Consider the following 27,887-nt stretch of genomic DNA (forward strand, 5'->3'; position numbering starts at 1 on the left):
AGCTAAAATGTTGAATATAAATAATACACTTCATTGGCACAAATGTAAACTCTAAGGTAGGGCATGCTAAGGAAATAAAGAGCTGGCAGTAAATTTGTTATTTTAAAACATTAATTTGTCTATCTAATCATGGTATACAAGAAATTGTATTTTAAACAGAGTCGCCTTTGGCAGAAAAGTAGAATGACTATAAAATTTCCCAAAGAAAGTTTCCAAGCTTACTGCTGTCACTCACAAGATAATATGCTACACATACAAATATCTAGTAATTTCTAATAATTATTCTTTCCTGGACAACCTATAAAAATAATTCATTGTTGTTAATAAATTCAGGAACCATTGCAGCTCATTTTCCAGATTTTTGGCTCCTTAAATCCAAAATCTGTTGCAAGCTCAGGAGTTGTCAATTAGAAGGGCTCCACGCAGATGGAAGATTGCACAAGTGCTCTTTTCCAAGATGAACATTCACTTACATTCTTTTGTAATATGTACTTAAATATGACCTGTGCTGACACTACCCTGAATAATTAAATAGTCTCAACTGATTTGTGGTAGAAAAATCCTGGGAATGATTAATATTTTCTGATTCCTTAGTATAAAGCATAGCATAAAGTTATACTATATTTATTTTCTAATTACTTGGTATAAAGTATAGTATAAAGTTATCTTTATAGCATAAAGATTTGTATAAAGTTGCAAGTTCAGATCAGGGTTGTACATTTAGGGTAACTAACTCTGCATCTTGATTTGCCCATTAAACTTCAGAAGAGAGTCAACTATTTGGAAGGAACTTAAGAGGAGCAGAAATGAGTAACCAGCAGCCAAACACTCACCCCACTGAAATGGAGAGCCATTCCCGACGCCACGGCTCCACACACTGTACTCAATTTCCCTCCGTTCACAGTCAGCCAGTTCTGACTGGATGGAGCTCGATTGAAGTTGTCTTTGAGTTGGGTTGGAAGAGAGGTCTCGGGGTCATCACAGTACAGGCCACCCCACTGTTCATCACAGCTGGGTGCAGAGCAGGAGAGAGGAAAAGTCAACATCAGACAAAGCCCCTGCAAGCTTGTTCTCAAATTAGTGAAGACTACTCTTTTCCTAGTCCAAGATGATGAAAAGTTACTGATTTTCAGAGAGCTTGCCAGAATACACCTGCTCTCCTTAACTGTACTTTAGGTTACAAATAATCTATGAATTAACTAACTCTAACATTTCCTAAGGTAGTGATTCAGGGTTATAGGTGGAGAGAAAGAAGCAACTTCAAAGAATCTACTAAAGGCCCATCTCACATCACACAGCTCTGAAGGGCTGATAACAATGGGAGCTGCCAAAGTAAACTGGTGGGTCCTAATAATTTACAAAATTAGTCTTTTTAACAGAGGCTTTGAGCCACTTAGGAATCCAAGGGGCCATGGTGCTAACAGCAGAAGATACTTTGGGCAATAACTGTCACTTCTTACCAAAAGACTGACTTCCCTGTTTAGGGTGGAAGAGCATATGAATATAGGACTGGGAGGCTCAGGGATCTCAAGGGTCGTCCTGGGTATGGGCTAAAATCATTAGCCAAAAAAAGACTTCCCAGGTGTATGGGGAAAGCATCTTCATTCATACTTCCCCATTAAACAGCATAATCTCACACAGACACACACACACACACACACACACAGACACACACACACACACCCCCCCACACCTTCATTTAAATTATTCCGAGTATACTGAGGTTCTCTAAGAGTAATACAATAGGCCTGTGCATCAAATACCTCTGGTAAATTGACCAGATATCTACATACTTTCTTAGGCAAACAACATAGCAATATAAATTAAACAATGACAAGTGCATATCCTTACATATATTCAGACCTAAGTGAGAAAAATACTCATGATGTATTAGTTTTGGTCAGAAGTTACTGAACTCCTGAACCTTTTCTAATGTTATTTTCAAGGCTCGAGTCTATCACAGAAACACAGAAGGAAATAAAATATAGTTAATTATAATTCATCTGTCTCCTGACAAGATAGCTATTGTTCAGTTCCTAATCTCTAAGCAAGAATGAAGATACAGTATCCATCAACTTCACAGTTAGCTCAAGATCATATTTCAGAAAAAAATGTATAACTTAAGGAAGCATGGGAGTGATTCAAAAACCAGTTACAGAAAAATCTCCTAGATGGAATGTGAATCAGGAGCTTTCAACAGAAGGAAGAAAAAAACCGACTTACACGCAGTTTCCCTGGATGCATCTCCCATGGCCACTGCACATGTCTATGCAGCCATCCCCGATATAGACATTATCTATTGCCCATGTCTGCTGCTTGTCAAAAGGAGCTGGTTGATGCCAACGGAAACGAGTGGCTTGGGACCTTTGAAGAAGATGAGAATTTTAATGAAGGATGCTGTGGAAAAGAAAATGTGTTCCAGTATGTTTGAACAAGTCCATGGAGAAGTGTAACACAAAAGCATGTACATTCCTACTTCTTTTCTGAAAAGAACGTTCATTATTACAATATTCTTCTTTTCTTTTTTTGAGATGGAGTCTTGCTCTGTCACCCGGGCTGGAACGCAGTGGCACCATCTCAGCTCACTGCAGCCTCCACTTCCTGGGTTCAAGCAATTCTGATGCCTCAGCCTCCCGAGTAGCTGGGATTATAGGTGTGCACTACAACACCCAGTTAATTTTTGTATTTCAGTGGAGACAGAGTTTCACCATGTTGGCCAGGCCGGTCTTCAACTCCTGACCTAAAGTGATCCTCCCACCTCAGCCTCCCAAAGTGCGGGGATTACAGGCATGAGCCACTGTGCCTGGCTTGCCATTATTACAATATTCTATAGAAAACATTGTTTATAGTCAAACCAAACCAACCAAACTGTGATAGTTTGATCATACAATTTGGCCCAGTGATCTTCCTGAGCCTTGTAAAAAAGCAGACAGAAACAAAAACGAATCCTAAAACTGGAAGCCTCAGGGGAGCTGTGAGCCTTGGATTTCGTGTGGGAAGTACCATGGAATGACACCAGAGCTGCTGCTAACTTGTAAGTGCAAAATCAGAAAAGATGACTATCTCCGAGCAGCCGCAACCCCTCTGCATTTGGCTTGGGAACAGAACATGGGCTGGATTTCAGCTTCCCACTTGCTCCCTAATTGGACAGAGAAAATTGTACAGAGAAAAAAAAGAGAGAGCATAATAAATGAGACCAGACTTATTTTACATTGATATAAAAGCGATATAAGTAAAGCTAAAACAGAGGTTCTCCCATTCCAGAAGCAGAAATATATTTGCTCATTCACAGAGTTCTGGACAGTGTCTTGTTCAAAAATACAACACACGTGTTTTCAGAGGCACTAGATGGCAGTAAAATCCAAGCAATGCCTGAGGCTCAAGTGCATTGAACATGAAAAGACTTTTAGAGGAAACCATTTGTGTTTATTGATCCATATATGTTCTGTTATTAAGAGACTGTTAATCATTTGACTCAGGAATATCTGTTTAAGGCAGGACAAAAGACCAAACAACAGGAAGGAGTTTGCATTTTCCAAATGAAAATATTTCTATAAAGTTTAGAAAATGGAGAAGAAACAGACTAGAACTAAAATCTTCACCTGAAATGAAGAGGTCAGTCCAATACATGTCTGTTGAGCGTCTATGTACAAACTGGTTTCTCCATAATTTTGCTTGCTCCCCAGCTTTGGCATGTTCCCCCAGCAGAGTGATCTCTGCCTAATAAACTCCTGTCACTTTCTACTGCATTTTACCGAAACCCCTAGTCCTCTCCTTGGCCCACAAGGTCCTGCCTGAGATCCGCCTGAACCTGGGCCTCTGCTTCCCTCCCTCATCATGGTCACTCGCCTCTGGAGCACTGTTTCTCCCCTCAGGCGCCAAAGCACACCAAACTCATTCCCACCTTTCTGCCTACATATTCTCTTTCTCTTTCTCTGTCTCTGTCTCTCTCTCTCTCTCTTCCTCTCCCTCCCTTCCTCTCTCTCTTTCTGCCTGGTTAACCTCTGTGTGTCCTTCAGGTCTCAGAGGAAATGTCAGGTCCTCACAGAGAATTTTTCTTCCTGATCCCTTTTAAGATGATGTTTCTTCCATGCTATTCTGTCTCATAGCAAACTATTGTTTTCCTCTTATAGTATTTGTCACAGTTATAGTTATACATTTATTTGCATACATATTTGATACATGTCTGTCTCTTCCTTGAATGGTAAGTTATAAGGAGGAGAGCAGGGTTGATTCCTTTTTGTTCAACATCGTAGACTTCATGGACAGCACCTAGAGCTTAGTGGGTGTTCTAAACATCCAGGAAGTTGGTATCCAGGGGCTTCCATTCTCACAGTAAGCAATGTGGAAACGCACTCACCCCTGTAAGCTGTGTAACTCAGCGGTTTTGCTGATAAATTATTTTTAATGACTAAATTTATCTAAATTTATTTATAGCTATGTCTATCTGCAGCAACAACTTATAATTAACATAGTGGAATACCATATTTCCATAGCACATAATTACTCGGAGTCAACATTTATATATTCATTCTGTTTTTTTTTTTTTTTTAGACTATAAGCTTCTGAAGGGCAGAGAATATCTCTGTATCCCTTAGGGAATATTGGTTTGTATCCTCAGTGCTTATAGATAGTAGGTAAGTAATAAACTTTCTTTGTTCCGCTAATATCTTACACATACTTCACCAAAGCCCTCAGCACCTTGTATTAAAAGTGCCTATTCATATGTAATTTCCTGTTATTTTCCTTATTTATCATTTTATTGTTGCTGGCACCTACAGATGGAGCTTCATAAACATTTGCTGAAAGACTATTAAGTTGGTAGCAATAAAGATGCCCAGGAAGATCAAAACACCCTACAAGAGATGTCCTGTAGGGTAGATGGGCAGGGCCTGGTGTCAGCTGTGGAGGGGTGGTAATCTGATGGCTGTTGAAGGGGGCAGACAGCTTCCTGGCAGCCGAGAGGTGGCATGGGTTGCCTAGCAGGTGGTTGCTTTCTGAGCATTGGCTGTGTTTAATCACAATGTGGGCAACCACTTAGAGAAACTGTATGGAAGATTTAAGAGCCAGATGCATTGTTGGAGTTGACAGCATTTATGGGGACTTCCAATGCTGACATCTTCAATTTGTGCAACTCTCTGGCATTTCAAAGAAGAGGAAACAGTAAGAAACTACATGAAAAATGTACTAACATGGGAGTTGGCCCCTCAGGAGCAAAGATAAGTGAGAGCTTTCATTTGTACTCTGGCACTAGTAGGTTCTATGTCCACGGTGAGTAACTAAACATGTATAATAAGGGAGTTAAATGAGATGATTTTTAAGGCCCCTTCTTAGATGTGATGATTTCATATTCTTAGGAATAACTACACCTAGTAATTATGTACCCATCAAACAAGGACACACATACTATCCAATATTAATTTGTAAGAAGACGAAACATTTTCACTAAGAACTGGAATATAAGTTAAAAATGAGAGTTCGGAAGTTGAATTGCCAGGACTTCTTATTCCCAGCCCTGTCACAGCTCCACTGTGTGAAGGGGCCACATCACTTATGTTTATGTGCTGATGCTTCCCTGTCAGTAAACCAGGAAGATGCTACTTTCTGCCTCACAAGGGTGTTGTGAAAATTAATTAGTTCTTGTTTACCAAGAACTACGAGTGTCTTGGTGGAGTTCCTCGGCAGGTGTTATCATTTATCTTTATAACGATGGCCACCATCAGCTGCTACTTCCTGGAGTTGGGGGAAAAGTGGTCCCAGAGAAGATCTCTCATTTTTCCATATCCTTGAACTCTCTCCTCTTGGTTCTTTTGTGGAGTTATACCATTTCTTTCCCATCTACAGTATGTAGTAAGTGTTACATCAGTTTTGTTTAATAGATATCCATTGCTAAGTAGTTAAAATATTACTGTTAATAGTATGGTTCCCCTCACTGGTCTCCCAGGTATCTCTCCCTACACTACCTCCACACCTTTTAACAGATTTCACTACACATTACAGAGTCTTCATTTTTGCTCTTTTCTTCAGAATGACTCTATCTACCTATGAAGTCCTCACTGTCATCATCATGAGAAAAAGCCCTTTGAAAGGAACATAATGTTTTAAACCTCTTCATCCTTCCCTGAAATATCTTTTACTTCGAAAGAGATACATAAAATATTTAAGCCTAGAAAATCTAGCCTAACAATGCCATTCTACCAAAGACGACGATGATGCCCAGTGACCTAAGTCTCACACTGATTCACTAACAAAACTAAGACAAGGCAAGGATCTCTTGGTTCATGATTACTTTGTATTCTCATTAAGCAAACCTTTCAAAACTCCACTACAACCTCCACAAAATCTTCCTACCCTTATCATTACCTGTAAATATGAACAGTTGTTAAGCTGTGGGAGGCTGTATGTGTTGCAGCTATGTGTGTCTTGACTTCTGTATCAGCTTCAGAGCTGAAGCCCCTGGCCCTCTGTGTTTGAGCAACAGACTCTGTGATGTCAGCCCATTTCAAAATGTGTGTCTGTTTGCCTTGCAAGCCAAGACCCTTCCTTTATGTTCTGCATAAAATTTCCTCCACTAGCCTATTTCTTTGTATTAGCCTACCTTCTTTGACAAAGTTGGAGAATATTCCAAAGAAGATATATAAATGGCCAATAAGCACAGGATAAGAAGCCCAACATCATCAGCCTTTAGGTAAGTGTCAATGAGAACCACCATGAGATACAACCTCACACCCATGAGGATGGCAACAGTCAAAAAGACAATAACAAGTGCTGGTAAGGATATGGGGAAATTAGAATCCTCTACATTGCTGGTGGGAATGTAAAAGAGTACAGCTGTTGTGGATAAAAGGTTGTCAGTTTCTCAAAATGTTGAACATAATTACCAGGAATTCCAGTCCTAGGTATATAGCCAAGAAAAGTGAAAACATACATCCACATAAAACTTGCACAAGAATGTCCACCGCAGCATAAAAGGTGGAAGGAACCCAAGAACCTATCAAACGATGAACAGATAAATAAAATGTGGTATATCCATAAAATGGAATATTAATCAGCTGTAAGGTGGAATGAGGAGCTGATACATTCCACAATATATCACACTACACTTTGATGCTAAGTGAAGGAAGCCAATTGTAAAAAAAACACACATTGTATAATTCCATTTCTATGAACTGTCCAGAACAGGCAAATACAGAACATAGCTTAGTGGTTACCTAGGGCTAGGGTGAGGGGTGGGGAGTGACTGCTAATAAGTACAGGATTTCTTTTAGGGGGAACAAAATATTCTAAAATTACACTGTGGTGATGGTTTCAACAACCCTGTGGGTTTTTTTTTTAATTTAGTAATGACTAAAAAACATTGAATTGTACACTTTATTTTATTTTTTTGAGACAGGGTCTCATCTTGCTCTGTCATGCAGGCTGGAGTGCAATGGCATGATCTCAGCTCACTGCAATCTCTGCCTCCCAGGTTCAAGCGATTCTTATGCCTCAGCCTCCCAAGTAACTGGGATTACAGGCATGCACCACCGCGCCCGGCTAATTTTTGTATTTTTAGTAGAGACGGGGTTTCCCCATGTTGGCCAGGCTGGTCTTGAACTCATGACTTGAGGTGATCCGCCTGCCTCGACCTCCCAAAGTGTTGAGATTACAGACATGAGCCACTGCACCCAGCCAATAAGCTTTTTTAAAGTAAAAAATATGGCCGGGCATGGTGGCTCACGCCTGTAATCCCAGCACTTTGGGAGGCCAAGGCGGGTGGATCACGAGGTCCAGAGATCAAGACCATCCTGGCCAACATGGTGAAACACCGTCTCTACTAAAAATACACAAATTAGCTGGGCATCATAGTGTGCACCTGTAGTCCCAGCTACTGGGGAGGCTGAGGCAGGAGAATTGCTTGAACCTGGGAGGCGGAGGTTGCAGTGAGCCGAGATCGCACCACTGCACTCCAGCCTGACAACAGAGTGAGACTCCATCTCAAAAAAAAAAAAGTCCTCTCTAAATTTGTTTACCTGAAAGTGTTATAGCCTCCCATCCCCATCTCTTTCCCTCATTCCTTTCACAATGTTGCCATTTTTGTGCACAGCACCTTTCCTTAGAACTTCCTGCAGACATTAAGTAGCTTCCACGGTATGGCTAAAACCACCTGGGCTTCCAAAGTGTAGTTAATTTTTAAAGAAGGTGGTATCAGTTAGGTCATTAGGGCTAGTAGAAGGGAATAGATAATCTTCAAACTGTGACTTAAAATAGCCAAGTCACACTTGAGCCTTTCAGTGGCCACTGCCCTCCTCCCTTTCTCGGTGGATTTGGGTTACCTGCCCTTCCACTGACTCACCCTGGTTCTAAGGTGATATTCAAGAACCCATGCTATTTGAGCCACCTCTTACTTTTAGGTCTGGGGTTAGTAAGGAGGAGGAGGCAGATTCAGAGTAGGGGCTATGAAACTGATGTTGGCATCTTCCTCTCTTCCTTTTCAGTCTCTCTCAATAACTCCTGACATTCCTGCCTTCCTATTTCTCCTCGGACCATCTCTCTTAGGCAAGCAATAAAGAGGCAGTACTAATACAGTGGTTAAGCCCGTGGGCTCTGGTGCCAGACAAACTGTATTTATTTCCAGTATCTTACTGAAACTGTTCGTTCAACGGTCACTCATTCTCTCAAATTGAAAAATCCAGTAAAGTTTTTTGTGAAACTTTTAAATTCATTACTCTCTATAGTTTATGTCATTGAAGGCCATCTCTTCCTGCTTGTTAATCTCCTCTCACCTGGCTTCTGGATACCATGTTATTCTGAATCTTCTCTCTGCCTGAATCCTCTCAGTCCCCTTGCTGGCCATTTCTGCTCCTTCTGCTATTAAATTTAGGAGTCCTCTCTCTCCCTCTCTTTTTAAACACTCTCTTATGGAGGCAGGTGCAGTTTTACAGCATTGCCTATTACTCTATGTTCATGCCTCTGAAGTTCATTATCTTCTCTTGGGCTCAGATCTTCATGTCTCTGTCAAATGGACATTTCCATTTGTACCTCCAGCCATCACATGTAATCCTGCATCATTTGACTAAATTTGCCATATTGTCCCTCCTGGAATCACCTTTAGCTTGCTCCCCACATCTTCTCACTATTTTACTAGGCTTCAAACTCTGGAGTCATCTCTTGATGTGTGTAATGGAGAAGGAGAAATTAGTGACTGGGTTTTAATCAATTCTTTCTTTGAAATGCTCTGTCATATCTGCCTCATTCCCTCAGCTGTAGCCCAGACTTGTTATTTCACTTAGAAGTTATTGTCACAACACCTTTGCCCCCTCCTCTTATGTGAATCTGTCTGTTGTCCTGATTTTTTTCTTGGAAGAATATTCTCAGCTCAAAACCCACCACAGTTCATTTTGCCTACAAATCTAAACTCCTTTGCCTTGCTTCAATGCTTGCTGTAAGTTAACCCAACTCTGTGAATCAGCATCTCGTCATAGCTTCCAGATATGAGCCCTCTGCTTGAATCGGCAACTCATGTGCTTCCACTAGGCCCATACCTATGTGTCCTTGCACTGTCCACATTGTTCCCCTGATTTAGTGTTCTTTCATTTACCCACCTAATTCCTAGCCATCCTTCAAGGCCAGGGCCCATCTCTTCCATGAAACACTAGAATTCTGGCTTTCAATATCATCTCCCATTTCTTGATACTGCAGCATTTCTAGCCCATTCCTCAGTGAAGCACTAAATTATATAGAGCAGGTATTATTTTTCAGTTGTTTCTTGGGTATATGTCTAATTTTCCTTAAATAGATTGTAACCTCCTCCAGTGCAAGAATTTAAGACAGTGCCCTAGCCATTATCATGGACTCACTCTCATTTAAGATTAAGCTGTGACTTAGGAAAACTTCTTAGTCTGAGGTTGAAGTCTGATAATAAACCTGTGTTATGGTTAACAAGTGTGATTATGTGGTTAACTCATAAAAGTAGAAATAATTTTCATTTTTAATAAATCTTGACAATGTTCTCAACACTTCCATGCACATTTATGAGATTTTCATATGGTGAAAAGGATCTCCATTTTTCAGATGAAGAGACTGAAGTTTAGAAACACAAAATAACTTGCTTAAAAGCTCATAGGCGTGAAAAGGCAGAGCCCTCCACTCTACTACAATGCTTTTTGTTCATTTATTTATAAATCATCTTCTTTCAGGAAGATCTAACTTAACTAATGTGTATGGCAAGGAATAGAAACTATGAATCTATCTACTCCAATTATTTATGTTTTAACATAGCAATGTCTGGAGCAGAGTGTGATGGGAGCACCAGCATCCGTTCAGTTTTGCAACTCAAAGACCAGGCAGTCATCTTCAGCCCTGCTCTTTCCCTCAAGCTCCCACGTCAATTTCATGACCCAGCTTGATCAGTTTCATTGCCTCCCATGTCTCTTGACTTTCTTCACTTCTCATGTCTACTGCCTGTACCATCGGCATTTCTTATTTCTTCAAGAGCCTCTTTACATCTACTCTTATCCTCTCCTATTTGTTTTCTGGTTAGAATGGGCTTTTCTGTGGCTATTACAAAAGTAAAAAAACCAAAAAAAAACAAAAACCCAACAGATGCTGGTGAAGTTGTGGAGAAAAAGGAATGCATTTACCCTGTTGGTGGGAGTGTAAATTAGTTCAACCATTGTAGAAGACAGTGTGGCGTTTCCTCAAAGACCTAGAGGCAGAAACAGCATTCAACCCAGCAATCCCATTACTGGGTATATACCCAAAGGAACATAAATCATTCTATTATTGATACACACATATGTTCATTGCAGCAGTATTCACAATAACAAAGACATGGAATCAACCTAATAGCCCATCAATGATAGACTGGATAAAGAAAATGTGGTACATATACACCATGGAATACTATGCAGCCATAAAAAGGAATGAGATCATGTCCTTTGCAGGGATGTGGATGGAGCTGGAAGGCATTATCCTCAGCAAACTAATGCAGGAACAGAAAACCAAATACCACATGTTCTCACTTATAAGTGGGAGCTGAACAATGAGAACACATGGACACACAAGGGGGGAACAACACACACTGGGGCTTGTTGGAAAGTGGGGAGTGGGAGGAGGGAAAGCATCAGGAAGAACAGCTAATGGATGCTGGGCTTAGTACCTAAGTGATTGGATGACCTGTGCAGCAAACCACCACGGCACATGTTTACCTATGTAACAAACCTACACATCCTGCACATGGAACCCTGAACTTAAAAGCTGGAAATGAAAAAAAAAGAAGAAGCTTTTCTGAATGCAAATCTGTTCATGTCTCCCTATTGCCAAACACTTTAACAGGCTTTTAAGTGTTCCTATAATGAACCTCCAAATCTTTAATACAACCTACAATGCTCTTCATGGTCTGACACCACCTCATACCTCACCTTGCTCCTCTCTCTATCTGAATCATATATTCAGCATCTCAAATACACCTGCCCCCTCCTACAATTGGCTGCTATCCTTGCTTGGAACACTCCTACCCTTACACTTTACCTGGTTAACTTGTATTCAACCTTCATATCTTACCTCAATTATCCTTTTTTCAAGAAAGCATTCCTTGGCCTTCTTGACCAGGTCACATCACCCTATGATACAGAAACTTAGAGCATCATGTACCTGTTCTCCATCACTTATCACAGTTGAATTTTATATTTACTCCTGTGATTATTGGTGATTTCTGGCCAATACTCCTCTCCTACCAAATTAAAAGATCCTTGAGTCAGGGATCAGTTCAGCTCCCTCATAGGCCTAGCACATAATTAAACAGTTAAAAATATTTGTTTAATGAGTGACTGAATGAATAATTGCTACTGATGACTAGTGACCATTTTAGTTTGGTGAATGGTTTGACGTCAATTTGTGACCAGCCAACCTCAGCTGACACTCACTAGTACTGTGCCAACAATACTGGGATCCTAGCCTTATGGTCATGTGTTGAGTAGACAAGGCTGCAGTTGTGACATGGTCACAGTCATTCCTAACCCTTACTGAGCACATGTCTTTAAGTTGTCAGCATCACGTTTCTTTATAGCGAAGAGCTACAAACTGAAATCCTCAATTCTGGCCTGCTGGACCACATAAACATTGACATTTCAATACGTTTCCGGATAACAGAGACAGTGATTTTAATTTAAAACAAGGAAACACCATATTTACCAAGTAACTGAATGTAAAAGTAGATGTAGTATAGATATGTTTACTCATGTTTGAAACAAGTAACTCTGAGACTGGCATATTGTTCTAATGATCTTTGGCATATGACAGAGAAGTGAGTCTGGCTTGGGCTCCCTCCATGCACATTTCTTTTTGAATTACCCAAAGGGCCTTGTTACAAGGCAGTGTCACCTTTAAGACAATTGTACATGAGCCTTGAGGGTAATATAATAAACTGCTTATTTTCAGTACAGAACAGGGGGAAATGGATGCTCATCAGATTTTTCAAATAACATTTGAAAGGGTCAAAATTCTTGTGGGTATGTACAAGAGACAATTAAAAGATAGATTAAAAGATGAGAAATAATTACTTTTCTTGAGTAAAAGACTCAAGGGCATAATGACTAGCTGGAGTAAATCTTAGAATGTCGCCTATTTGCAAAATGTGACTGAGTAGCTGGGTAATAATTCATAGAATTCATAAAGACTTAAAAGACTGTTGCCTTAATGGAGTTTTTTTTCTATTTTACTTATTAAGATCGCTTTAATAATTCATGCATGGCAACACCTTTAATGAGCAACAAAATCTCACGTATCTCATTTAAACTTGGCAACTCTGCTGACAGTTAATATAGTCTCGTACCTCTGAGCCAGCAATTGTAAAGCAGCCCTAGGCTGTTACTAACTGAAACCATCCCATTTATGATAATCCTAAGAAAAGTTATGCCCTAGATGAATGGTTGAATTTTATGGTCATTTGCTAGGAAAATTTATTCATTCTTCATTTGTTGGAAGATGACAAAACAATAATAAGCCCAAACTATAACTCCTGTTCCACACACTGGATTGGTTGCTTTGCTTCTTTCTTAATGCAGCAACTGAAAACCATTTTCTTGGAGGAAATAGGAGTTTCTATCAAGATGTTAAAGCTTTCCTATAATTAGCACCTAGTTTAGATGGTGAAAGAGAGAGTGTCATGTAACACTATTCCACTAGGCAAAGCTAATTCTCTGCTTTACTCAAACAGGAGTGGAAATGCACAGATAATTTAGATTTAACTTCTTTATCAGAATTTACTAGGCAATTTTATTTTTATTTACTTTAATTTTTAATTTTTTTTTTGAGACAGGGTCTGGCTCTGACACCCAAGGTGGAGTGCAGTGGCATGATCATAGCTCACTGCATTCTCAAACTCCTGGGCTCTAGTGATCCTCCTGCCACAGCCTCCTGAGTGGCTGGGACTGCAGGTAGGCACCACCATGCCTGGCTAATTTTTTAATTTTTTTTGTAGAGATGGGGCTGTTGTTTCCCAGGCTGGTCTTGAACTCCTGGCCTCAAGTGATCCTTCTGTACCAGGCAATTTTATTAAGCCCTGATCCCTTTCCATAGAGACAAGAATGAAAGGTTTTTCACATAAAAGAATGCTTCAGGTGATAATTCTCAAGATAATGTCCATAATAAAATTTTAAAAGCAGACATAATTTAAAGGTACATTTATTTGCTACATTCATTTATAGGACATCACTCACTCCTATATTTACAGCAGTCTCACTAGCAGAAAACAGACTCTGTTTCAGTCTATTCTGTATCCAATGGGCCTATTTTAAATGACTTGTCTGGGCATCTCTGAATTAAGTTGGAGAAGCCAAGTGATGCAGCCACTGTTTTCTTTTGTAGTTCATTCTTTAAAAATATTAGAGTTAAAAGTCAGTAAAGGCCTGGCTTTTGGGAAAACATGGAATAATGCCACGATAAAAACTGGTTTCTATTTTACTCATTAAGATAGCCTTAATAATTCATACATGGCAATACCATTAGCAATTAACAAAACCCTCACATAACTCATTAAACTTGACATGCCAAATTTTATCACATTTGGGCTCACTATACGTAGAAGCATGTGGTGAACATGTAGAAGCATTCTTACCTGGTATAAGGAGGGAGAGGCAGAGTGATTCTGGTCCACTTGTTGAAAGTGTCTGACACCAGGATCCGCTGCAGATGATAGCGACTGCATTCCACATTGGTAGGCAGACAGTCCCTTACCAATGGGTGCCACGACAATCCAAGATCTACTGAGTATTCCAATTCAATCGCTGAAACAGGAAACATTATTTTGGATATAAACATATATCTGCAGACCTAGGAACCATAATTGTTTATCACATTTGTGTATGTTTTAGTTTCATTCAAATGTCAGTTTGATTTTTTCCCTATACTTATATTTCCTGCTTTGAAATGCTTCCTAGTTTAATTTTTCTCTCTGTATATTACTAGCTATTATTTTTAAATTTCCATGTTGAAATAACTTTTAAGGGGATATGATCAAGTGAAACATAAAGTAAATGTTTGTGAATCACATCTTACAATGAGAAGCTTTTGGAACAATCATCATGACAAAAGTATTGCTTCACATACAGTTACATTATTTGAGTAACTGCATATAATTGATAAGATACACTTGTAATTTAATATTATAGTGATAGAATATATATCACAAACATCATTTAAATGGTATATCATTTAATATAGTATAATACTTAAAAATTAATATAGTTTGTTTATTTAATGGTTAACATACGAATAAGGAACATATTATATATTTTAATAATTAGTGTTCAAACTGTTGATAAATTGAGCAGACTTCTCCAATTTTGACCATTTTATAGGAATCCTGACCAACTAATGTCAATTTTGACCCTGGTATGGGTGAAACTTCTTAGAAACTGTAAACTCTCTTTTGCTTATATATCTTGCTCTGCTGTGTTATAGAATATATATAAAATATGGAAATCCAAGGGGTTTAAGGAGGGAGTTGAAGGCCACGGAATATGTGCCAATGCATGCCATCAGCTTGTGGGTCTAAAGAAAGATATTTATTTCTTTCCTTTTCTTCTTCTGGAACATTCAACCCATACCCCCTGTCTTTTATTTCTCTCTCCCTATTCACTTTATAAGCTGCCTATGTCCCTACCTCCCTTCCGAAATTGCTTTCTCTAAGGCTGTGGTTCTCAGTCTTGGCTGCACGCTGAAATCACCTGGATACCTTTAGAAATGACTGATTCCTGAGTCTCCCTACCAGAGATTCTGATTGAACCCTTTTGGGGCATGGCCAAGGCGTCAGGAGCTTTAAAGCTTCCCAGGTGATTCTCCCGTGCAGCCAGTGTAAGACCACACACTGCCCTAAGGTTTCTAGGTAAACACAATGGCCTGGTCTCAGTCTTCATTGTGCTTGCCTCCTAACAGCATTGGACATTATTGATTACTCCCTGACTCTTGAAATGTTCTTTTATTTTGAGGGACATCATTCTGAGTCTCCTGTCTTTTATTCTGACTCCTTTGCAAGTTTGCCGAGCTATGGGCATTCTTCCAGACCCTGTTTCTGGCCATCTATTCTACAAGTACACTCTTGATTCAGTGATCACCTCTGTGCCCCAAATTTCCTGGTTTTACATCTCAAAATAGAGTTGTGTCTACTGAGCCTGGCACGTGCTGGGTGCTGGGTGCGCTGTGATGAGCAGTATAGACACAGTTCCAGCTTTCTATACTGTATGTCATCTTCACTAAAGGATATCTTCACTTAGAAGTCCTTTCACTTGAATTAAGAAAAACTCACCACTTTCCCTCGTTAACAAACATCTCCTCTTAACTACACATTTTATCAATAGCAATACTTTTACACTGGTTTTCTGGGTCCAAAATTTAGAAGTTATTTTAGCCTTTGGTATCAGAAGTTGTTAAGAAAAAACACAATTTAGAAGTTATTTTAGAAATTTTACTTTTCTGTCTCCTTTACCCTCTATGTTCAACTCAGTCCTGAGATCTGCTGATTTTTTTTGCATTATCTCATATCAATTTTATCTATTCCATGTCTCTTCATGCCACATAGTGCAACTCTACATTGCTTCCTACAGAGGTGACCACTGTGGTTTCTTTACTGGAATTCTTCTGTACCCACCTTCACTGGCTCTGGAGCTAATCTTCGTGAAACACATCATGTCACCCCTCTGCACTTGTACTCTCTTGTTCATGACCTTACCAAGCACAAATCCCCACGCCTGCTTCTTAAGGCCCTTCTTAATTTGTTGCCAACTCCACTCAGCCACTTTCCTCTTTCATATTATCATTCATTTTAACCTTTCTCAGGAGGCTGCACCAGCCTGTATAGAAAGTACAAGTGACTGGGCTTACGAGGGCAAAATTTTAGTCCTGGTGCTGTGCTGCAGGTTGACCATGTGATAACTTACTTCTTTGGGCTCTCCTCTACTTTCTATGTGAAGAAGGGAGTAAGAGTCTAGACTGTTTTCAAAATCACCACACTGTACTCTTCTCCACTAGATGCAGACCAAGACCTGTTGAGGCTGGTCTGCTTTCAGTTTTAGGAGAACCCCACGTCAGCTTCTTTGCTTCTGCTTACAGCCTAGTTTGGGGGCCCTTTCTTTTCCATCCACCCTTAAAATCTACTTCAACCATCAAGGTCCACTTAAGACTTAGCTTCTTTGTGAAATGTTCCCTAACTTCTTAGATTGGCCAACCATTGGTCATCTCTTGCTCCTTTGAGTTCTCATTACATTTTGTATCAGCACTACTCCGTGGAACACTTGATTTACTGGACTTTCTTTGAGGTATCCCATCAGGTAGTCTGTATCTACTGAAGACAGGGTGTGCACCTTCTACTTTTCTGTCTTCTCTTTTCCAAGTTCCATCCCCACTGACTAATCTAATCTTGACTGACTGTGTCTGAGATAGAAAGAGTATCTCTGGCATTCCTCCTAAAGTATGTCTATTACGTTCAGACTAATGAGAATATTAAAAATTGTGAATTCTGTAGGATGTTGAAAATAACCAAATTCCTCAAATTTCTGCCTCCCCTCTACCCAGAATCTAAAACTGAACGGGGACCTTGTGAACATTCTAGTTTTTGTCTGTTGGAAGAAGAGTTATATGGGGATGTGAAAGACCAGGAGACCCAGAATCCTGACAGGTCTGTAAGTTCAGGTAGAGAGTCCAAGTGTGCAATGATGCCAGCTTTTATCTCTCCTACGATGGGTCTGTGAGTGCATGGTATGTGTGAGTGTACACATGCACATACTCATTCTAGGGGCTGCAAATTGGTCACAATGAGGGTGGCCTGGAATGTGCTATGATCCACGGTGGCAAAAAATATAGGCAAAATGGGAACAACAAAATGTCGTCATTTGGGGGGATATAGAGAGGAGACAATAACTGGTTTAATCTAATGCCCCAAGAATTTAAATCTGTGAATATATATATTAATAAGCCATGTATATATGAATAAATCATATTGCTTATTCCTGGCATTCTCTATGTGATGAGAGTCCTTACTGGAAAAATACTGCAAGTGTATCCTTTATTCTGCGAGTCTAATACTATAAAACCTGGATTTACAAATTATTACTGTTTAGGTTATTTACTTTATAAAATAAGTCTTCATGTACATATGCTTAAAAAATAAGCTCACATTCTTTTGCTTTCAAAAATCAACTTTTAAAACTCAGTTTATTAATACATGCAGTATTTTCAAGAATACAGTGTGGTTTGACTCAAAGTGCACTTGTGTTTTACTTACAGACCTATCAGAGAGGCAGAGTAGTCCTATGACAGAGGCAGCCACAGAAGCTCATGCACACATGCCTGTCCCTCTATCTGGAGACGGCATACTCACCATAACAAGAGTCTGTGACTGAGCAGGAGGCAGCGAAGTCTATCTGTAGGAAGGAATCCTCATTCACGGCAACGTCTGTGCTGACCACGTAACGGGTGCTGGCCTTTTCAATGAAGACCAGGGCATCACCAGTAGAGCCACACACGGGCATCTTGGTGCCTCCTGGGTGAAGCAGCCATTTCCTACTATCAAGGGTTGTGAAATCATCTTCCAAGACCGTATTACCAGAAATATTTCCTCCAATAAGAATCTGAAATGTATTTTTAAAAAATCCCAAATTTTCCATTTAGTTTTAAGAAATGGAAAGTTCTGCCTTTTTCTTTTGTTTGTTTGTTTGTTTTGATCTGTCAGCCTGCTCAGAACTGGCACTGGATGGCCAGCAGAATGTGAGGGGCCTTTCAGAATGCTCTTGTTTATGTCTGCTTGCCCATCTGGCAAGAAACTACACAAAACAAATCAAAGGATTGACAAAACCATTCACAGCCTACATTGGCCAAACTGTGCCTTTGGAAACGACATGTACCCAAGCTGGGAAGCAAAATTTGGCTTATGTGTGATTATTTTCCATGTAAAATTTCTATTTAAGGACAGTTGTACCCTAAGGCATTTCAGTTCCAATTCTTTGCATGAACTCTATGGTTTGTTAACAGGTTCTTTGAGTTCTATTTGATATACATTTTATTATGTATAAAGATCCTTTGGAGCAGTCTATAAGGATGTGGGGGAGATTGATTTATTTTTTTCTTCAAAGGCTAGAAAGAGGATTTGGGAACTACTGCATGTGGCACCAATGCTAATTTGCACATTTTCCTTTTCAGAGAATTATAACCTTGTATCACGCTTGATAAAGTCCCTTTATCCATATGGCAGAATCCTCTATGAGCAGGACCTAGTCCTTCTGTTATGTTGTTTATTTTTATAAGCTTAGGCAACTGAAGGAATAGAGAATGAAAGGAAGCTAAATGCCATATCTAATCTAGCTGCGTGCCCTTGGGCAAGTCACTCAACTGTCAGTTCTGGGTTTCATCTACTGAGCAAGCAGGTTGAACTAAATGCCTTCTAAGGCCACATTCAGCTCAAGTGATGACAATTAAAATAGTTAATCCTGAAGGGACTGACCTGATCGATAACCCAGGGGCTGTAGAAGTGCCCATTCTCAGACGGTTGCCACCAGCGAAGGCGAGTAGAACCAGAACGGGCTTTCAAGGGTATCTCCAGGGCAATGTACCTGCCCACATTGCTGGAATTGCTGAAAAGGAACTCCTGAAGAAGACTCCACGAGAGGCCACCGTTGAGAGAATACTGTAGGAGCACGGGTTGGCTCCTGGGGTCAGGAACGCCTTTACCACATCCCAGTCTCATGAAGAACTGCACAAATCTGACATTTGTAAACGTTACTGAAGACTTTCACTTCCAAAAGAAATACACATGCTTAACAAGAGACAAGCACATGGGGTAATGCAGGGGAACGAAAGGCCTCAATAAATATGGCGATTTAATGAGTGTCCAAAGCAATCACTTCAAAGTCTGATTTCCCTTTTTAATCAGAAAGGGAGTTAATTAAATGTGAAGTCTGAAAAAAGGCAATTCTGCACCCATATTTGTGTCTAGCGACTCTCCTCAGAGGAGAGCCTGAGGGACCTGAGTGTTCCCCACACCCTTTGGCTCTTCCATAAAAAGATGGGAGGGATCTAAAGGCGGTTTGAGTGTGGGAGTGTGTGTTGTCATCTATTTAAGAGAAGTGTAACTCCTTAAACTTTGAAACTGAAAGTATGAAATGGGAAGAATGTAATTAATGTAGTTTATGCCATATAACTGGCAGATTATTTCTTCTAAGGTTTCACCAGTCGTTTTTCAGACCTCATATTATTGGCTTTGGGAGGCACATTTAAATTCACCAGTTGTAGCACCTCTTTGTGAAAGGCCAGGCATCTTTTGGAAGAGGTATGTCAAGCCTGGGCCTCTTTTCTCTCTTTTGTGCTGGGGCAGGGAGCATGAGTGTGGGGTGGTGGTGGTGGTGGCTGTGCCAGGCTCTGACTGTTGCTGGGTCTGGGGATGGATGATACTGGCCACTGAGAATAGTGGCAGCCGGCCAGTGGCAGCGTTCCCAGCTGGCAGGGAGGTGGACAGAGTGGCAGCAACCAGCTGGGGTGCCAATGAAAACTAGCTCACATGTTATCTTTGGCAGGCAAGCTGCTGCTTTCTGGTCTGGCCACGATGCTAGCTGGTAATGCAGAATAAATTTCATGTGTAACCCAACACACATACCCACTAATGTATGCATGCCGGACATATGACATATATTAAGATGTATAATAAAAATATTATCAGTACCATATGTAAAACCATTCATTCCTCATGAGTTTCCTTCCCCACCCCATTCATTTATCTCATGACCCTGAAAAAATTGGGATTTTACATGGAGCATATTCAGGTCAATATATGCAAATCCTACACAGCATGCTACTGAGATGAGCTAAATAATGGAGCTTTTAACATTGGAGTAATGAAAACATACATGGTTGGGTCTAGTGACGTTTACATTTGTAAAAACAACAATCATTTACAGAGAAATACTTTTAGTATATTGTCTACTTGTATTGAGGAAATCTTTATATTAACTTAGTGATAGATAAACCATGAGACAATTACTTATTTGGGAACACCTAATAATTTCTAAATTAGAGAACTCAGCTGCTAATAAAAATCTGAAATAAGGAACATCAAATTAAACTATATGCATTAAAGTGGGATAATGATAAAATATTGTTTTTATAACTGTGTAATTATTTCACACAGCTGTATTTTCTATGAAGTGTGATCAAATTTATGATCAATAAATGAAGTATTTAGGAAAAAGAAGGGGTAAAAATGTTAAGATGTATTTTAAGATACTCTGAAATATCTCAAAAGACAAAAACATGGTTTCTTTGTGCACTTGCAAAATTAGGTCAGGGTTCCATTTTACACATGTTAAACCATCTTTTTTATCTTCCTTGTTAAGTTTTCGGCCCATCAAATGATCAAGGGATACACATCTTGACAGGACATAATCCTCTGAGCCAGTTTAAAATGTTTGTTTCTGAGTGACTGTGTTCAATTTAGAAAATGACTGCTTAGAATGTGTGAGTGAATCATTGGAAAGATGCTTATAAAGAATAAGGCTGCCCTTCAAATGTTTTTAACTTAAATTGCTGGCGGAGATAAAATTAATTATGAATAATTTGAAGATATACTGCATTTCAACTAAGCTTTCTACTAAGCATGGTATAAGTGTAAATAATTTCTACATAGTGCAAGTGCTAATGAAAAGTATGTTATACAGAAAGATAAAGAAGACACAATATTTTATTGAAGTTAAAGTAAATTAAACATTGTTACTTCCTAATCTCAATCTTATAAAATACCAGATGTTAATTTTTGCCTGTTTAGGTATGTTTCCTTTCTGATTAAGTTATTGAATAATCTCTTTCAATTTTAGAATAGAAATTATGTAACTTGTGTCTTCCTGAAAGCTTTGATAAAGAGAGAAGTTCAGTATTTACAGTGGAAGGCCTTGTCCTTGAAATCGCTCTGCTTCTTTCTGATTTGATTATGTTCTGCTATTATACATTACGATGTGGTTTTTTTCAACAGCATCTAAAAATGATTACCTAGCATGTGATAAATCCAGGTCTCGTGTCGTCAACATGCGCAAGCCATCTTCATTGAAAAAGAGGTTGTTTCCACTAGAAAGGATTCCACACTTTCGAGATGGTTTCCCACCACTCATTAATAAGAATCTATCAGATTCTAGCTGACCTGAAAAAATTGGAAAATATGGTTTACCTATGACCCCAACCATAGTGAGTTGTATTATATTTTTAAAAGGAGTATGGTAAATGCATTATGTAGTTTCAAAATATGAAGTCATAAATATTAAAGTCATGTTTTAGGATAAGAGGCCTTTTCAACATTTCAGCTTGTTTGAAGTGTTTAGCCTTGGCTGGAATAATTTAAAGATTCTTGTGATAGGAGGAGGGGGTATTTTCTTGAGTATCTATGGTCCAGCTAGATGGATCCCTCCTTTCGGCTTGTTCACACTGAAAAAAAGGACACTGGTTAGGCTATCAGGAAGCCTAACCAGTTAGGTTCAGGCTATCAGGAGGGTGGGGGCTGTGTAGCCTTTCCACCAGCCTCTCTACTGTGTCCTTTCTAATGTAAGGATAGTATCAGGCAGGGACAACAAAATATTTAAAAAAACAGTTTAGTGGGAGAAATTTCAATACCATTTATTATTGCCTATTAAATAACGTCTTTAAGGCTGGGTGCGATGGCTCACACCTGTAATCACAGCACTTTGGGAGGCCGAGGCAGGTGGATCACCTGAGGTCAGGAGGTCAAGACCAGCCCGGCCAACAAGACAAAACCCTGTCTCTACTAAAAATACAAAAATTAGCTAGGTGTGGTGGCAGGTGCCTGTCATCTTGGCTACTCGGGAGGCTGAGGCAGGAGAATTGCTTGAACCCGGGAGGCGGAGGTGGCAGTTAGCCGAAGATTGTGCCACTTCACTCCAGCCTGGGTGAAAGAGCAAAACTCCATCTCAAAAAATAAATAAAATAAAATAAAATATAAAATAAAATACTGTCTTTAAAAACCAGCTCTTAAATATGTTCAGATACTCCGATTTAGTTTATTTATTTTTTCATTGTGGTAAAATACACATCACATAAGATTTACCATTTTAACCACGTCAAAGTAAACAATTCACTGGCATTTAGTTGATACACTCTGTTGTGCAGCCATCACTACTGCCTAGTTCCAGAACTTTTTCATGAGCCCGAAAGGAAACCCTGTGCCCGTTAAACTGTCACTGTCCCCTCATTTCCCCCTCCTCCAATGCTGGCAAATGATAATCTGCTTTCTGTCTTTACGAATTTACTTATCTGAATATTTCATAAAGACAGACTGACATAATATGTGGCCTTTTGTGTCTGGCTTCTTTCATTTAGCATGTTTTTGAGTTTCATCTATGTTGTAGCATGTATCGGTATTTCATTCCTTTTTATGGCTGAGTAATGTTCCACTGTATGGATATACTTAGATCTAGTTTTAAAATGTATTGTAAAACCATAAGTATAACAATTTTACAAAAACTGAGCAAAAAGAAAGAAAATCTTTTTTTTTTGAGATGGAGTCTCGCTCTGTCGCCTAGGCTAGAGTGCAGTGGTGTGATCTCGGCTCACTGCAAACTCCGCCTCTCAGGTTCAAGCGAATCACCTCCCGAGTAGCTGGGATTACAAGTGCCTGCCAGCATGCCCGGCTTTTTTGTATTTTTAGTAGAGATGGGGTTTCACCATGTTGGCCAGGCTGGTCTCGAATTCCCAACCTCGTGATCCACCTGCCTCAGCCTCCCAAAGTGCTGGGATTACAGGCATGAGCCACTGCACCAGGCCGAAAGAAAATCTTTTAATCCCACTACCCTAATATAGATGGCTATTATACTTAAGACTTCCTTTTATGGAGGTGTTTTTCCACAGTTTGATCAATGTGCATATATAATTTAAATGCTTTTTTCTAATCATTACATTACATGCATTTTGCTATGTTGTAACATTGTCTTCACACATAATGATACTGAATTCTAGGTGTAAAACTAAACTATAGAAAGTGATGAGAGGCTATTTAAGCAGTTTGTGGTAAAGCAGTAACACGAATTTATATTTCTGGAAACCCTTCCATCCAAGATTAAGTCTCTATAGATATATTCTAAAATTGTCATTAGTCAGAAATTACATGTGGTAGAAAAAGTTGTGAACACAGCCTTAGTTTTTCTCAATAAACGTCTTGTAGCATGTATCAGTATTTCACTCACTGACCACTGTTTCCAAAATGGAACCCTATAAATTCAGAACTAAATGAATTCTTGGATGTTCACAATTGAAATAATAATGAGATATTAGAATTAAACTTAATGATTAGTTATCTACCAAAAATTGTGTTTAACATATAAGTTCTTTCACAAGACTACATAGAATTTGTAAGAAAAGACTACCTTCGAAATCATCTTTGAGAAAATCAGGATTTTTGGTGCTTATTTTACAGGTTGGACCTGAGTAGCCAGGGTCACATATACATTTGGTTCCATTGATACAGCTCCCCTGTCCATTACACATCTCCTCACACTGGGGACCGATGTAGACATTATCAATGGCCCATGTCACTGGCTGAGAGCCGGCAGGGTAAAATCCCTGGTACCATCTGAAACGGACAGATCTGGAAAAGAGGACAAGTCTTTCAAAAGCTAATCAACAGAACAATATACCTTCAAAGTAAGCACATCTGATCAATGAACAATGGGAAGCTTCTACCTATGCTCAACACCCAAGAAACAGAAAACATTTGCCATTTCAGGAACAAAACTCCATTCCTCAATCTCCAGGATTTTGCCAATAAAGTTCTTGTTTCTTGTAAGCTTTTCCTAATCCTATCAGAATGTCAATGTTTCACTTGATCTTCCCATCTTTTTCAATATTGACTTCCTTGGTGAAGACTTCTCCATCCTTACTTTTTTTTTTTTTTTGAGACAGAGTCTCACTCTGTCCCCCAGGCTGGAGTGCAGTGGCACAATCTTGGCTCACTGCAACCTCCATCTCCCGGGTTCAAGCGATTCTCCTGCCTCAGCATCCTGAGTGGCTGGAATTACAGGTGTCCACCACCACGCCTGGCTAATTTTTGTATTTTTAGTAGAGATGGGGTTTCACCATCTTGGCCAGGCTGGTCTTGAACTCCTGACCTCAGGCAATCCGCCCACATCAGCCTCCCAAAGTGCTGGGATTACAAGCGTGAGCCTCCGCACCCGGCCCCTTCTGTCTATTTAATACACTCTGTATAACTAACCTTTTTTAAAAAAACTGAGGTAAAATTCACACAACATAAGATTAAGCATTAACCATTTAAAGTGTACACATCAGTGGCATTTACCACATTCATAGTGTTGTCCAACCATCACCTCTTTCTAGTTTCAAGACATTTTTATCACCCCAAAAGGAAACCCCATGCCCACTGAACAGTTTTCCCCATCTCTCCCTCCCTGACAACTGACAACCACCAATCATTTCTGTCTCTATGGATTGACGTATTCTGGATAGTTCATATATATGGAAGGATAGAATATGTGACCTTTTGTGTCTGGCTTCATTCACTTAGCATAATAGCATAATGTTTTCAAGGTTCATTCACGGTGTAGCAAGTATCAGAACTTCATGGCTTTTGTGACTGAACAATATTCCATTGTATGGATATACTTGCTTTGTTTACCCATTCATTAGTTGATGGACATTTGGTTGTTTCCATTTTTTGGCTATTGTGAATAGTAATGCTATAAGTATCTGTGTACAGGTAATTGCTTAAATACATGTTTTCAATTCTTTTGGGTAGAAGGGTAGTGAAATTGATGGACCTTATGGTAAATGACAATCTTTTAAATTTTTCTATCTTACTTTCTCTTCCATAATTTTGATGGAATTTCCATTATTATAGTTATCCCAGCTGGAGTTACTTAAAAGTGTGTCTATTTCCTCTATTGGCTGTGAGCTCATAGAGGCCAATGTCCATGTCTCTTTCTTTTTTTGTACCTTTTTAAGGCACCCATATAGTGTTCACACATAGTAGATGCTCAGCAAATGTTTGTGGCATGTAATTTGTTGTGAAAGTCCTTATGAGCCAAACTAAGGTTTTTTGGATTTTATCTCATCAGAAACAGAGAGCCCAAAAAGATTATTTTTTAAGAGAAAAGGTGGCAGAATCTGATGTATTTTTAGATTCTCTTATTTCTTAACTTCTTTTTAAGTCAAAAATAATTTTCCTTTTGAATTGTCCTATCATGTTGCTGATAAGTTAGCTCCTTAGAAATAATCTACATATTTAGGTAGCTGTCCAGAAATGTTTTAATGTATTTTATCATGTGTAAAACTCAGTTCAAAGAAGAAAGATTTATTTTAGAATGGCAGGATGCAGAGATGACATGTGCACTTATTTTTGTGCCCTGTGAATCTTCCCAATTTTCAATTATCATAGAAACTAAATTCTGAATAGTTTTCTGTTTGAGAAACAGAAATTAGAAGTTAAATACCAGGATTAAGGATGGGTAGTGGGGGAAAAATACATTTGTTAGGCTTCTAAAATTTAGTGGATAGTAAAGCGACAGATTCAAGTTCCTACATATATTTAACCCTAATTTCATTGTTCCATCTTGCTCTGTTGCCCAGGCTTGAGTGCAGTGGCACGATCTTGGCTCACTGCAACCTCCACCTCCAGGGTTCAAGCAATTCTTCTGCCTCAGCCTCCCGAGTAGCTGGGATTACAGGCACCCGCCACCACGCCTGGCTAATTTTTGTATTTTTAATAGAGATAGGGGTTCATCATGTTGGCCAGGCCGGTCTCAAAGTCCTGACCTCAAGTGATCCGCCCGCCTTGGCCTCTCAAAGTGCTGGGATTACAGGCGTGAGCCACCACATCCAGTCCCAAACTCCAACTATATTAAGCTGCCCCCAAAATGCCAGTCCATAATTAAACTTTATTTTCAAATACTTGTCAGAGTTTAGTCTTGGCAAGAAGCACTTCTTACCTTTTGAACTTTCAGACTGCTGAGCTGAGGGAAATGGCTGGAGTTTTCCTTTGAACAAAAGCCTACAAGGATTTTTTTTTGAACTTCTTATTTATTCAAATGTTCTGAATACAAATGAACCACCTTAGTTGGATATTTATTATTGTTCACCTGCCTTGACACAGAAACTGCAAGCACTATGATAAATAGGCTGAAGGGTCTGGTTTCACTGTGGTTCCCTTCTGCTGAAATCTTATTTTGAAAATTTCTCACTGCTACCCTCCTTGGTGAATGTCAGCATCTGTTCTCCTAAGCCAGTTGTATTCAAAAGGATCTGTTTTTTAAACATAAACTTAAAATTTCAAGCACACAACACTGCTTTCATTAAATAGGGGTTTTGGTTGACTCATTATGAAATTGCATAAAGCAAAAACAATTAGGAACTTTTAAAGACAAAAGGACTCTAAAAGCACACCAAGGTGATGTGAATAAAATTAGATGAAAGCTCATAGTTATTCTTTGAATGTAAATGGACTATATATGTAGAAGGAACAAAATTTGACTATTTTGCACCTGAGAACATTTAATACACTTTTTGTGTGTATCTAGTGTCCAACAAATGCAAGAAAAGAGTAATTTAAACATGGATTTTTGTATATATATATGTTTTTAGCATCCAGCACTTGTGCCATTACTATGTACCATGTTGAATACCAACCAAGGGATGGTTCACTGAGTTGGAGAAAATTTAACTTTTGCCTTCCAGCCATTCATGCCTGCATGGGTTTTAAGAAGAGTGCTAATTCTTTTCCTGAAACAAGGACTAGACAACACCCTTAAGGCAAATTTTTCTCTTCACAGAAATGGTTGAAGGCAGTTTGAAACGTGGGTTTATACCATTCTGAGAATAGGCATGCATGCCTCCTTGATACATTTACTTTCTTTTCATGGAAATAAAAATGACATAGAATACAAATGATGTGACAGTCTAGGTTCTGTACACTATTATTGTGTTTTGTATGTGGCTTTGTACCAGTGGGTGAAAATATAGATGTCTGCAATTCTCTTGTTCAGATTTCCAAATTATATTGTCATGCCTTATGTGGAAGCACAGCACAGTGGGCATTACCAACGCTGAGCGAGGTGGTCTCTGTGACGCTGGAGCACTCCCCTGGCATGGACATCTTCACTCAGTGCCTCTGACTGGCAGGTCTTTGTCATCTTGTTTCATACACCTTTAGATGGGATTATTTCCAAGTGGGAACTTGCTGAAGCAAGTCTCAGTTGGCAAAACAATCTAAAATCATTACCTACAATCTATCTTTAGGGTGGTTTTCTATTTAATTCTTAGCTGGATAATTGGAGGAAATTAGAGGTCCATTAAACAGAAAACCTAGTGTTTGTCCATAATACCATAAGGGAGTTCAGTGGACTGCTCTGTAT

The 27,887-nt window shown here is 39.3% G+C and overlaps 1 protein-coding gene and 1 long non-coding RNA gene across 2 annotated transcripts in view; one reads left to right on the plus strand and one right to left on the minus strand.

Annotated features, from left to right (window-relative positions):
• RELN (reelin) overlaps positions 1 to 27,887 on the minus strand; it is a 520,733-nt gene that overhangs the window by 49,238 nt on the left and 443,608 nt on the right. Inside the window, exons 42-48 of the mRNA XM_031013029.2 lie at positions 23,892 to 24,112; positions 21,511 to 21,658; positions 18,977 to 19,235; positions 17,858 to 18,107; positions 14,099 to 14,267; positions 2,224 to 2,364; positions 834 to 1,011 (exon numbers count right to left, since the gene is read on the minus strand). Coding sequence (XP_030868889.2) covers positions 834 to 1,011; positions 2,224 to 2,364; positions 14,099 to 14,267; positions 17,858 to 18,107; positions 18,977 to 19,235; positions 21,511 to 21,658; positions 23,892 to 24,112 — 1,366 coding nt within the window. The remainder of the gene's footprint in view (positions 1 to 833; positions 1,012 to 2,223; positions 2,365 to 14,098; positions 14,268 to 17,857; positions 18,108 to 18,976; positions 19,236 to 21,510; positions 21,659 to 23,891; positions 24,113 to 27,887) is intronic.
• On the plus strand, positions 4,369 to 17,122 carry LOC129534694 (uncharacterized). Its single transcript, XR_008681367.2, has 3 exons — positions 4,369 to 4,637; positions 6,576 to 6,688; positions 17,053 to 17,122. It is a non-coding gene; the product is annotated as an uncharacterized lncRNA (long non-coding RNA).

The sequence above is a fragment of the Gorilla gorilla genome, chromosome 6 (genome assembly GCF_029281585.2).
Source record: "Gorilla gorilla gorilla isolate KB3781 chromosome 6, NHGRI_mGorGor1-v2.1_pri, whole genome shotgun sequence".
In the NCBI taxonomy this organism is placed as follows: domain Eukaryota; kingdom Metazoa; phylum Chordata; class Mammalia; order Primates; family Hominidae; genus Gorilla; species Gorilla gorilla.